At 49.9% G+C, this 12,767-nt stretch overlaps 1 protein-coding gene across 1 annotated transcript in view; it reads right to left on the reverse strand.

Moving 5' to 3' along the window:
• The window catches only part of LOC308083559 (uncharacterized protein), a gene marked incomplete at its 3' end in the record, with an annotated part of 105,384 nt that extends 92,828 nt beyond the window's left edge, over positions 1–12,556 (reverse strand). Inside the window, exons 1-6 of the mRNA XM_080425873.1 lie at positions 12,122–12,556; positions 11,673–12,026; positions 11,084–11,155; positions 10,640–10,993; positions 10,053–10,124; positions 9,609–9,962 (exon numbers count right to left, since the gene is read on the reverse strand). Coding sequence (XP_080281999.1) covers positions 9,609–9,962; positions 10,053–10,124; positions 10,640–10,993; positions 11,084–11,155; positions 11,673–12,026; positions 12,122–12,508 — 1,593 coding nt within the window. The 5' untranslated portion in view covers positions 12,509–12,556. The remainder of the gene's footprint in view (positions 1–9,608; positions 9,963–10,052; positions 10,125–10,639; positions 10,994–11,083; positions 11,156–11,672; positions 12,027–12,121) is intronic.
• Positions 12,557–12,767: the final 211 nt, after the last annotated feature.

Raw genomic sequence — 12,767 nt, forward strand, 5'->3', positions numbered from 1 at the left:
CTCTGGCGATGATATTACAGAAGCTTCACATTAACTCCCTCGGGCCAATTCCTATTGGCCCGGTGGGCCGTCAGTCGCTTTCCGGAAATCCCTACCCCCCGAGGGTACAAAGGACTCGGAAAGCGGAAGTTACGTTCTCTTTCACACCAGCTTCCTTCTGCCGAGCAAAAAGAAGGGCGTTTTTGTGAACAGCTCGTTCGCAATTTATAAAACCGGGGTTATGTAAGTAACCTATAGTTTTATTACATTGCTCTCTCACTGTTCACATATGGGAGACATAAACCCCCTGAATGTAACCGCAAATCAAGATACCCACAACCTGTACCAGGGCCCCGCCCCCCCAGGGGACGGGGCCCTGGTACAGGCGCCAACAGACCCACCGGGTCTGAGGCAGAGATCAAGACATTTTAGTGGGGCCCTGACAGACCGTAGTCTGCCTCATAAACTAAAAACCAGGCACAGCCTGTCTAGTTAGTGGAGGGCCCTGATAGACCGAAGTCCGCCTTATTAATCTAAGGCCCAAAGGTCGGCCTATCAAACACTAAGGCAAGGGGGCATGAACAGATCCTACGTCCGTTCTAAGCACCTAACCACCCTCAGGTGGAAGCCACGCCCAGGACTGCGTGCGCCATAGAAGACGACGCCACGTCCAGGCTGTAGAAAACAGCGAAAGTCGATGGAGACGACCAACTCGCCGCTGTGCAGATGTCCTGAATAGACACCCCTTTGAGGAGGGCCCAGGACGTCGATACACTTCTAGTAGAGTGCGCCCTCAGGCCTTCAGGCACTGGGGCTCCCTTACTAACATACGCCAGGCGAATAGCCTCCACAATCCAACGGGAAAGCGTGGACTTAGTCACCGCCAGTCCCCCAGGCCCAGGGCCCAGGGAGACGAAAAGCTGGCTGGGACGGTTCAGGGCCGCAGTCCTCTGGACATACAGCCGCAGGGCTCTTACTGGACAAAGACAGTGTAGCCTCCTGTCCTCTTCTGAGGCAAAAGGAGGCGGATGAAAAGCCACCAGCTCAGTTGGCATAACCACCGCTAGGTGGTTTTTGGGAACGAAAGTCGGGTTAGGTTTGAGAATAACCCTACTGCCATCACCAGCGAACCTCATGCACTCCGGAACCACCGAAAGAGCATGCATATTGCTCACCCGTTTCGCTGTTGTCAGCGCAACCAGGAGTACCGTCTTGAACGTGAGGAACTTTGGTTCCACCGTCTCCAACGGTTCAAAAGGAGGACGAGAGAGTGAGTCGAGCACCAGGACCAAGTCCCATGTGGGAAACAAGGACCGTGAGACAGGATGTTCACGCAACGCGCCCTTCATGAACTGGCGCACCAGGGGCTGTTTCCCCACAGTTTCCCCATCAAAACCAGCATGGCTGGCTGAGATGGCCGCCAAGTACACTTTGATCGTGGAGAAAGCATTTCCGAGATCCAATCTATCCTGTAAGAAAATCAAAACGTCAAAGACCGAGGCCTGGAACGGAACCACAACCGGGGACCGTCCCAGACACCACTCCTCGAACACACTCCACTTTGCCCCATAAGCGGTTCTAGTGGAGAGTGCCCTAGCGGCCTGAATAGTGGCCACCACCCTAGGTGGCAGTCCTGTCGCAGTCAGATTTTCCCTCTCACGGGCCAGACCCATAGCCTGGTAAACCCTCCCTCCGGAAATCTCAATTCCATTTCATTTCAGGAGTGAGTCTGGCCTGATCCGCCTGTCTGCAATATTGGCTGTGCTGGAGTTGGGCGGGAGTAATACCGTTGACTGACAACCCCTTCAGCCAATGATAATTTTTCCCCTTCAGCCAATCAGCAGTTCACCAGTCTTAATGTGACGCGACGGGACTTTTGAGACAGCCATACCCAAAATGGGTTGCCTTTTTCGGGTACAATGGTGTCACTGCCCGCCCCTACCGGTTCTCTATTTTTTTTTTTTTAAATAGGCTTTGTCATGATTAATTGACCACATATATGAAGTTAAACAACTAAATTCTATCCAAACGATATCTTATAAGTAAATTCCGTGCCTCAAAATAGAAGTTAGAGAGCTTTTTGAAGTAAAAAAATAGCGGAGAATTGGCCGCACAAGAAAAAGATGGCTGCCGTTCGTGTTTTGGGCTCACTCGAACTCGCCACCTGATTGGCCAACGTAAGCTGTCAATCACAGAACAATGAGCGACGACGCTGATAGGCGCGGCCGTTTGGCATACACAGCCAATATTGCAGAGAGGCGGTTCATGCCAGACTCACTCCAGGAATCAAATAGAAATGAGATTTCCGGAGGGAGGGTTTACCAGGCTACCAGACCCACAGGTCTAGGTCTGCAGGCCTGTGATGATGAATCTCGCCCCCCGCCTGCTGCAGCAGGTCCTCTCGCAACGGGAGGGGCCAAGGCTGCTCGTATAGTAGGGGAGCTATTTCCGACCTCCACGTGCCCCCTGCCGGAGCCACCAGCAACACCGTCAGGCCCTGGAGCCTGACCCGTTCCAGAGTGGGATGGATCAGCTCCAGTGGAGGGAACGCATACAGCAGCCCCCCTGGCCATTCGTGCACCAGGGCGTCCAGGCCCAGCGGGGCCTGACCGCTCATCGAGAAGAACAGTGAGCACTTCGCGTTCTCCTTCGATGCAAAAAGGTCTACCTGAGGCCGTCCAAATCTGATCCAGATATGGCCCGCCACCGCGGGGTGTAGTGACCAGTCCATATAGCGAAGCTTGCCCCTGGACAGAAGATCGGCTCCTCTGTTCAGAAGTCCAGGTACATGAGAGGCGCTGATTGATTTCAGGTGCGTGTCGCACCACAGTATCAGCCTCCGCGCCAGACCGTCTAAAGTAGGAGATTTCAAACCTCCCTGCTTGTTGATGTAGGCCATGGTCGTGGTATTGTCCGTCCTGATCAGAACGTGACAACCCCCGATGTGGGGCTTGAAGTGTTTCACTGCCAGAATAACCGCCATCAACTCCAAATAGTTGATGTGGGCGGTCCTCGTATTGCGGTCCCACAGACCCCTGGCCGTCCGGCCCTCGCATGTTGCGCCCCAGCCGGTCAGCCTGGCATCGGTGGTGATCGTCTTTCTCGAGATGACCCTCCCCACCGGGACGCCCTACGACAGAAAAGAAGCTACCTTCCATTGTTGGAGGGACTGCATGCATTCCGCGGACACCGTCACGCGGCGAGAGCCCTGAGTGGCCGGGATCCTGAGGGAGCCCATCCATCTCTGAAAAGGTCTCATGTGTAGCCTGCCTAGGCGTACTAGAGAGATGGCCGAGGCCATAAGTCCCGCCGCCCTCATGCAGACCCTGTACTGGACCTCGTGGCCCAGTTGAAAATTGGCTAGACACCTCAGGAAGGAAGCTATCCTCTCCTGAGACAGGCGAGCTCTGAGAGAAATCGCGTCTAGCTCGATACCTATGAAAGTAGCCTGATGGGACGGAGTGAGCACACACTTTGCTAGGTTCAGCGTGAACCCCAGGGAGGTCAGGTGCGACACCACCAAGTTGGTGTGGTGACACGCTTCCTGGCGCGAGTCCGCGCTCAACAACCAGTCGTCTATGTAGGTTGCGATGCGGACACCCCTCCGCCTCAGGGGAGCTAACGCTGCCTGAGTGCATTTCACAAACACCCTGGGACTCAGAGACATCCCGAAAGGGAGGACCAGGTACTCGTACACACGACCCTCTAACATGAAGCGCAGAAATTTTCTGTGCGGAGGGTAGATAGGGATGTGAAAATAAGCGTCCTTGAGATCTATTGAGCTCCACCAGTCGCCCTGGCGGACCGTGCGTAGCAACGCCGCTGCCGTCAACATTTTGAACTGAAAAGTTTTCAAATACCTGTTGAGAGCTCTTAGATCCATGATGGGACATAGCCCCCCTCCTTTCTTCTTGACGAGGAAGTATCTTGAGTAGAAACCCAGACGGCTTTCTCCCGGTAGTACTTCCCGTACGGCGTTCTTCAGCAAGAGTGATGCAATCTCCTCTCGCAACGTTACCGCCGCTTGGCCACTCGCTTGTGACAACAATACTTTGTTGGACATGGGTGGTTTCCTGGAAAACTGTAGCCTGTACCCCCGTGCTATTGTACGAAGCACCCAAGGGTTGGCGTCGCATTCTTTCCATCGCTCGAAGCGGAGCGACAAGGGGTTTGGAGGGGTTGTTATTTGTGTCGGGCGCACGGGCGCCGCCATCTTTGTTGTGCTCGTTGGCCCGGCAACACTTTTTTTTTTTTTTTACCTCTGAGTGCGCATGCGCGGCCATTTTGAGAGCCTTCGTCTTGGCTGTGCTTGTTAGCCTGGTTAGCATGCTTGGTGCTACATGAGGGCTCATGTGCGTCGCCATTTTGGAAGGCGTCACGTGTTTGCTCACGGCCGTTGTGGGTGCCAACACGTGTTTCCCCAAAATGGCCGCCTCTGGCAACAGAGTAACACTGGGGCCTAGTCTTAACTTGGGGCGATTTGTGGACCAAGGAAAATGTTGGCGTGACCCGTGTAGGAGATGACGGTTTAGGCCCGCCATCTTGCCTTGTCCACCGCTCACCAGGGACCCCTCGTGAGGGGTCCCTCGTGAGCGGTGGCTCATTTGTACATTGGTTGTGCTTTGTTGCATATTTGGGCTGTTTAATACAGAATCTGTTTTTATAACAACAACATTTGGAACAACAAATACAACAGGTGACACAGAAACATGCACATTCACAAAATCGTGTTCTGCAAAATGTGGGTGTGGGTGTCTGTGCTTCTTTGCGGAGCTTCGGGAGCGATCGAACGCCGTCTCCACTAGCGCCGTCGAAGATCTTCTCCTCTTCCTCGGTGAGCGTGGATCGGGGCCAGGGGCCATAAAATCCAGGCGAAAATCCCCCGTCTGGGGGGAGAGGGAACCGGGGGAGAAACTGTCCCTGCTCACTAGGCAGGGCGAGACAATGTCATTTACCCTGCTTGGAGTAGCGACCCTTGTTGGCGCCTCTCTGGGGCCTGTTGGGGGGGCGAGCGCGGTCGCGGTCATCGTCCCGACGGTCGCGCTGTTCGCCTCTGCCAGCAGCGGGTGGGGCGGAGTGGGACTGGTTCTGGCGAGCCGCACTAACCTGTCGGACCTGTGGTCTGCCTCTCACTGGCTGCCGCGAGGGACGGGTCTGGGGCTTAGAGGGAGATGGTCCAGAAGGAGCCTGTAAACAGGACAGGGCCGCCTCGTCCTGGGCTTTGCGTATCGCGTGGCTTTCTTGTAGATATCCCATGGCGCCTTGGAAGAGGTTGCCAGCGGTTACCTTGAGGTTTTGGAGGTACTTTTTATCGTCCGGGCCTTTGAAAGAGACGTGATCCAGCCAGCGTCCTCTCTCGTGGATGACGCACATTCCCAGGACCCTACCTTTCGGTAGTATTTTTATTAAGGAGCATTATCTCCCGTTGGAGGCGCCGCATTTCGGCCAGTTGTTGTGGTGTGGCGGCGTCTCCTACCTCCGTCATGAGAGCCATCAGGGACCCCTGCAGCAGAGCAGCAGCGTTGAGGGCTCTGGCGCCCGAAGTTGTTGCTTTGTAGACCGCCCTGGTGGCAGCGGATCCAGCAACGTCCTTTTCGCTGCTGAGGCACGGTATTTCTTTGGCTGTAGAGAAGGGGGCTTTCTGGCCACGCGGATTGCTGTGTAACATAAAGTTGGCCAAACTACGGTCCATGGGCGGGAAGGCGGAGAGGCCGAGTTCGCCTGCGCCCGCGCAGTCAATATCGAAACGCAGCTTTTTTGGGTCGGAGTCAGGAGCTAGGGGAGAGCTCCAAGACGCCGTGAGGCCAGCGGCGAAGCCCTTTGCCAGGGGAAGTTTACACTTTTTAGGGACCTTCTCCTCCACGGAGCCTAGTCCCTGCCACTCGGAAGCGCTGGAGGGGGCTTCCTCGGCTTCGTCAGCGGGCCATCTGAGGCCGCACCTAACGGTGGCTAGCTTGTAAACTTCCAGCAAAGTAGCCTCGCTCCTTTCAGGTGGGGGAGGTGCGCCTTCAGGCTGGGCTGTAGCCGTCTCCTCCCTTGCCGCAGGTACAACATCGGCGAGGGGGGTCGCAGGTAGCGGTGGGCCGATGGCCGGGAGAGGAAGGTCGTGGTCTGTGGTCTCCAGGATGACGACTTCTCCGTCCCCCTCGATCTCGTCGACGACCTGGTAATCACCGTCATCGTACTGTTGTACCTGGTAGGAAGTGAGGGTCTCGTCCTCACCGTCGTCGCCGCCTGAGAAACCACTCCTCGCTGGGGAAGAGTAGTGGGAGCCAGCATGGTGATGGCCGCCGCTGTGTTCCACTGTTTGGTCTCCCCTCGCGGGAGAGCAGGAGCGAGGACCGAGTGACTTTAATGTAGGTCTGCGTCCGTCCCCTCCGTGGAGAGAGCGAAGCTGATCCGATGGGTCCAAGGCCCGGGTGGGGCCGGCTGCTGCAGACGGACGAGCCCGGCGAGAGAAAACCTCCTCTCCGGCTGTAAAAGCGGCGGGCTGTCTGCGGGAGTAGTAGCGGGAAGCCGCGTCGAGCTCCTCCGATTCTTCGTACATGGTACGGGGGGAGGTAGAACCTCTGGGCTTTGTTCAGGCGGTTCTGGAGCTCCGAGGGGTGGAGGCTAGCACAGTCAGTGCACCTCGGGGGCTGCTCGTAGGCCGCGACGTCCACGTGGGCGAAACCCAAACAAATAATGCAGTAGTCGTGGGTGTCCCACTCGTCCAGTAGCTGGGCACAAGGGCGGGTGCTGCATCGTCGACGGGGGGGGAAATCCAGGGTGGGACCCCGGTCGTGGCGAACAGCAGCAGCGGGAAGAGCACGCCGAGACATGGTGTTGAGTAAGCTAGGCTAAGCTAAGCTAGCCGTAGCGTCCGTCCGCTGTTTGCAAACGAAGAAATCGTCTTCCACTCCGTGGAAGGGGAAAAGGGAGAGTAGCGAGCTCCGGGGACTCTCGGTGGAGTGAGAAACCGACTTGTCGCTGTCGAGATCGTCGAATTCCCCGTAGGCTCGTACTGTTTGTAGAACGTGATTTGTAGTAGCTCTGTGTTCATCGAGGCAGAAGAAGCGAAAGAGAACGTAACTTCCGCTTTCCGAGTCCTTTGTACCCTCGGGGGGTAGGGATTTCCGGAAAGCGACTGACGGCCCACCGGGCCAATAGGAATTGGCCCGAGGGAGTTAATGTGAAGCTTCTGTAATATCATCGCCAGAGGGCGCTGATCCCATATGTGAACAGTGAGAGAGCAATGTAATAAAACTCACACATTTGACACAGTTTCACGCAAATTGCTCAGAAATCCTGGGTTTAAATGTTTTTCAACCTGCTAATCAATATGGCGTAAAATCTAAGGGCGGAGCTTACTGGTCAAAGTGATAGATATGTTCCTCATGAGTCAAGGCACATGTGTAAGCAAGTTTCACGGCTGTCGGCCAAACGAGGCATGACTTTTGCCTGTTTAAAGTTTGCATTTTCAAAAAATTGCTGTAGCGCCCCCCTTTGACCAATTGGAGTAAGATTGGTTTCAGTGATACTTGGAATGACCCTCTACAATATTGCAAAGTGTCAAACAAATGTGAGTCTGCATGTATGTGTTAGGGGCAGACGAATAATTTTCATAAAACTGCAATATTCATTGGCTCATAAAAGCTTAAAGTTTTCACTTATGGAAAATCCGCTTGCTCACGTCTGTCGGTATAGGTCCAAAGTTCATGTGTAAAACGTTTTGTGCAGATTGCTCAAAAATCCCAGGAGGAGTTTGATTTTAACTGCTTTTCATATAATTTGAAATGGTGGGAGATCTAAAGGTCAGAGGTCAAAAGTCAGAGTGTGAAAGTTGTTAGGCATGAGGAGACGCATGTGTGTATCGAAGTGTCATGGATGTGGGTCAAACAGGGCATGAGTTGTACCTGTTCAAAGTTGGCATTTTCAATTGAGTGCTACAGCGCCACCCTTTGGCCAATGGTTGTGAGTTTCGGGTCTTCGCCGTTTGGCATAGCCCTCTACCATATTGCCGAGTTTCGTAAAAAGCGACCGCACGGTTGGGCCAGAACTGAAAAAACGGCGGAAGAACGCCTACAATCTCAAGAAAGGCTTTCGAGCCTATCGGCCTCGAAACCTTAATAATAGTGAAAGTGTAGAGACGTAATAAGGCTTCGAGCCTGATAGGCCTCGAAAGATTTTCCGGAGGGAGGGGCTTTACCAGGCTATGCGTCGTGTGCATAGCCATAGCCATGCACCAATCATGATGAATGGCTAGTAGATCTCATTCCTGTTATTGTCTCCGCCAGGCCGAAACGGGACGCATGCACGCGCACAGGTTACTTTTTTGGGTGTTTTTGTTACATTAATTCGGTTAATTCGGTACAAAAATGTATTTATCTTTTTTCTTCATCCCAAAAGTGGGGGGGATATCCCTCCCCCAATGGAACTGAGTATGTCCAATATGTTGAATAAACACGGCCCCCTTACGCATTAGGACAATACAGTCACTGGAACCAAGGACGGGTGTTTTCAATTAATCTAACATGGTTGAAATGGAGTTTGAAGTTATCTAGCAACTTAAAAAAACGTCTGGGGTGCTCTCAAAAGCCAGAGTGGCTTTAAAATGAGATGTTAAAATGACCCCAAACACCTTTTTTTTGTTTTTATTTTTATAATTTATATCATTTTGACCGAGAGGTAATACAGTACATCTTAATTAAGACATTGGCTGTCCCAACGTTGGGCCAGCTTGAAATATGCCAAAAAGAATATAAATGTTACATTCAATACAGAAAAAGTAGCTAAAAACAATAGAATAAGAAAAACAATGAAAATTTTTAAAAAAAAGACAGAACCCATAATTGTCATTGTTATGCTTACAGGATTAAATGAAATATCAGCAAAAACAGAAAAACAAGAAAAAGAAAAAAGGGGGGAGGGGAGGTCATGGGTTACATAAAACAGGAATGCACTTTTTTTTTTACACTGTTTAAAATAACAGTACCATCAAGTAAGATGGTGAGACAATGGGAGGTTGTCAGTCATTCCCTTCTATGTCATCCAGATTACCAATTTAGTTCCATAAAGGCGGCCACATGCTCCAAAATGCACTAGTCTTTTGGCGAAGGTCATATGTGAGTTTCTTCAAGGGCAAAAAAGTAGAGGCCTGAGTCAGCCACATCTTTACAGAAGGTATTTGAGGGGTAGACCATAATAGTAGAATGCACTTTTTGGCAAGATATATCAGCATTTCCAGTAAACGGTCCAGCACCAGACTGCTATCGTAGTATAATAGATATAAGCTACTGTTTTCAGAGTGTGAAAGTGGACCTTGTTCCAGAATGACAGAATTAGATCACAATTCCAGTAGACATAATAGTACCTACAACCTCATACAACATCTTTGAAAGTGAAATACCCCTTTAAGTTCCTTGCTTTATTGTCTCTGCCAGGCCGGCAGAGTGTTTTCGCTCCTGTCCGTCTGTGTCCGTGTGTGTGTGTGTGTCCGTGTCCGTGTCCGTGTCCGTGTGTGTGTGTCCGTGTCCGTGTCCGTGTCCGTGTGTGTGTGTGTGTGTGTGTGTGTGTGTGTGTGTGTGTGTGTGTGTGTGTGTGTGTGTGTGTGTGTGTGTGATATTTTTGCATCACAGATATTAACTTACACTTTCACAGGATTCCATTGTAAATCTTTCACAACTTAAAGAACTTGGCCAGTCAAAGCCAAACTTTTTCAGGATTTGTAGGCAGCCTGTCTGTGCTGCTTCACACATCTTCCTGCAGGGGGGGCGTGGTCTCCCTGACACACACTCAGGAGCGTACACTGAGCACAAGAAGGTCTTCAGATGAGGGGAACATTGCACTTTCACAAGTGGAAAAAACTGATGTACTTCAAGACCTGCATCCTCCTGGCGGTTGTGGCCAAGCATATTGGGCATGATAGTTTCATTGTAATGCAGGTCTCTGCATAAAGGGATGCTGATTGGTTCACATGTTCCAGAAGTGCTCTCCTCTTGACCCTATATGCATTAAAAAAAAAACAGCAATAGCTATTAATTATGGGTAAGAGTTATTCCTGTTATCCAGTGCTCACATGGTTCTCCTCCTACCTGACTGGTCGGATCCACCAGTCCTTTTGCAGAGATTAGCACTGATCCCCCTGTACCGTCTTGAGCGGAGTCCTGCCGTATTACAGACAAAAGCAACTATATTAGTATAAAACATCAGTTGTCTATTTATATCAATTTAGATATACTACATCAATATTTGGTAACACCCACTTCTAAACCCCTAAATGAGTGTCCATCTACTGTAACCTCCTCCTCCTGCTGTGGATGCTTCCTCGTGTGCAACATTAGTTTAGATATTAATGGTATAACATTGTTCTATTGTATCTGTAAAACAGTATGTTGTTGTATCAAAGAAGTTGATTTATGACAGACCTAGGCCTAATTGTGGGAAATTCATGTTCTTCTGACAGACAGTTTTTAAGTTGCTTAATTCAGTATTGAGATATTTGATATTAATTTTATCAGACACGCCCCCTTCCTATACAAACCCATTGTAACTTCGAACTCCATTTTAACCATGTTAGATTATTGAAAACACCCGTCCTTGGTTCTGGTGATATTGTCCTTCTAATCCATCTGTGCATGCATGCGTGCGTGTGATTTTTGCATCACAGATATTAACTTACACTTTCACAAGATTCCATTGTAAATCTTTCACAACTTAAAGAATCTGGCCAAGCAAAGCCAAACTTTTCCATGAGTTGTACGCAGCCTGTCTGTGCTGCTTCACACATCTTCCTGCAGGGGGGGCGTGGTCTCCCTGACACACACTCAGGAGCGTACACTGAGCACAAGAAGGTCTTCAGATGAGGGGAACATTGCACTTTCACAAGTGGAAAAAACTGATGTACTTCAAGACCTGCTTCCTCCTGGCGGTTGTGCCCAAGCATATTGGGCATGATAGTTTCATTGTAATGCAGGTCTCTGCATAAAGGGATGCTGATTGGTTCACATGTTCCAGAAGTGCTCTCCTCTTGACCCTATATGCATTAAAAAAAAAACAGCAATAGCTATTAATTATGGGTAAGAGTTATTCCTGTTATCCAGTGCTCACATGGTTCTCCTCCTACCTGACTGGTCGGATCTACCAGTTCTTTTGCAGAGATTTGCACTGATCCCCCTGTACCGTCTTGAGCGGAGTCCTGCCGTATTACAGACAAAAGCAACTATATTAGTATAAAAACATCAGTTGTCTATTTATATCAATTTACATCAATATTTGGTAACACCCACTTCTAAACCCCTAAATGAGTGTCCATCTACTGTAACCTCGTCCTCCTGCTGTGGATGCTTCCTCGTGTGCAACATTATAATTTAGATATTAATGGTATAACATTGTTCTATCTATTGTATCTGTAAAACAGTATGTTGTTGTATCAAAGAAGTTGATTTATGACAGACCTAGGCCTAATTGTGGGAAATTCATGTTCTTCTGACAGACAGTTTTTAAGTGGCTTAATTCAGTATTTAGATATTTGAGATTAATCTTATCAGACACGCCCCCTTCCTATACAAACCCATTGTAACTTCAAACTCCATTTTAACCATGTTAGAGTATTGAAAACACCCGTCCTTGGTTCTGGTGATATTGTCCTTCTAATCCATCTGTGCATGCATGCATGCGTGCGTGTGATTTTTGCATCACAGATATTAACTTACACTTTCACAAGATTCCATTGTAAATCTTTCACAACTTAAAGAATCTGGCCAAGCAAAGCCAAACTTTTCCATGAGTTGTAGGCAGCCTGTCTGTGCTGCTTCACACATCTTCCTGCAGGGGGGGCGTGGTCTCCCTGACACACACTCAGGAGTGTACACTGAGCACAAGAAGGTCTTCAGATGAGGGGAACATTGCACTTTCACAAGTGGAAAAAACTGATGTACTTCAAGACCTGCATCCTCCTGGCGGTTGTGGCCAAGCATATTGGGCATGATAGTTTCATTGTAATGCAGGTCTCTGCATAAAGGGATGCTGATTGGTTCACATGTTCCAGAAGTGCTCTCCTCCTCACCCTACATATACACATAAAAAACAATAGCTATTAATTATGGGTAAGAGTTATTCCTGCTCATGATTAAAATAGTAAAATAAATAAAAAATCACTTACACTTGTACAGTTAGATTCAGGTAAATCCTGACATTGGATCCGTCTTGGCCAGTCTATTCTATTTTCTTGGAGTACAGGCTCACAGTCCCGTTTCACCTTCTCACACAGAGACCGACATGGCCTTGTTGGATGGTCCTCCCCCTCTGGAGCACATTCTGGTGCCACAAGACGGCACATGAACTCAGCAATGTGTGGTGAACAGCCTGTTTCTACAATCCTACCAATCTTCTGCAGTCTGTATCCTTGTGCCCCAGTTGGATGGAGGGTGGTGTTGTACCTCACATCTTGACAGAAGTTGACCATCACTGGTGAGCACGATTTCTTGCCTGCCTGCACATTCTGCAGATTTAGTAACAATCCCAGGACCGGCACGACCCAGGACTTCATGGCTTGTCAAAAAGTTTGAACCGTTAAAGCTCTTCGGAGGTTTCAGGCTCTGTGTTGTCTGTTCTGCTCGGCTGTAGAGGACTGGCTGAAGGGGTTGAGAAAATAGTGGGGAGGTGATCCAAGCGAGCCCACAACTCTGCATGATCTGTATCACATCTGGATGTGATTGTGGACCCTCTGTTCAGCCTGGGGACTGAAAACATGTTGCATGAAAGCTGGCAGAATAGTACTGTTACACAATTTCATGGAAAGTGTTGCA

This window comes from Gymnoscopelus braueri, assembly GCF_963280865.1.
Source record: "Gymnoscopelus braueri genome assembly, chromosome: 4".
Lineage (NCBI taxonomy): Eukaryota > Metazoa > Chordata > Actinopteri > Myctophiformes > Myctophidae > Gymnoscopelus > Gymnoscopelus braueri.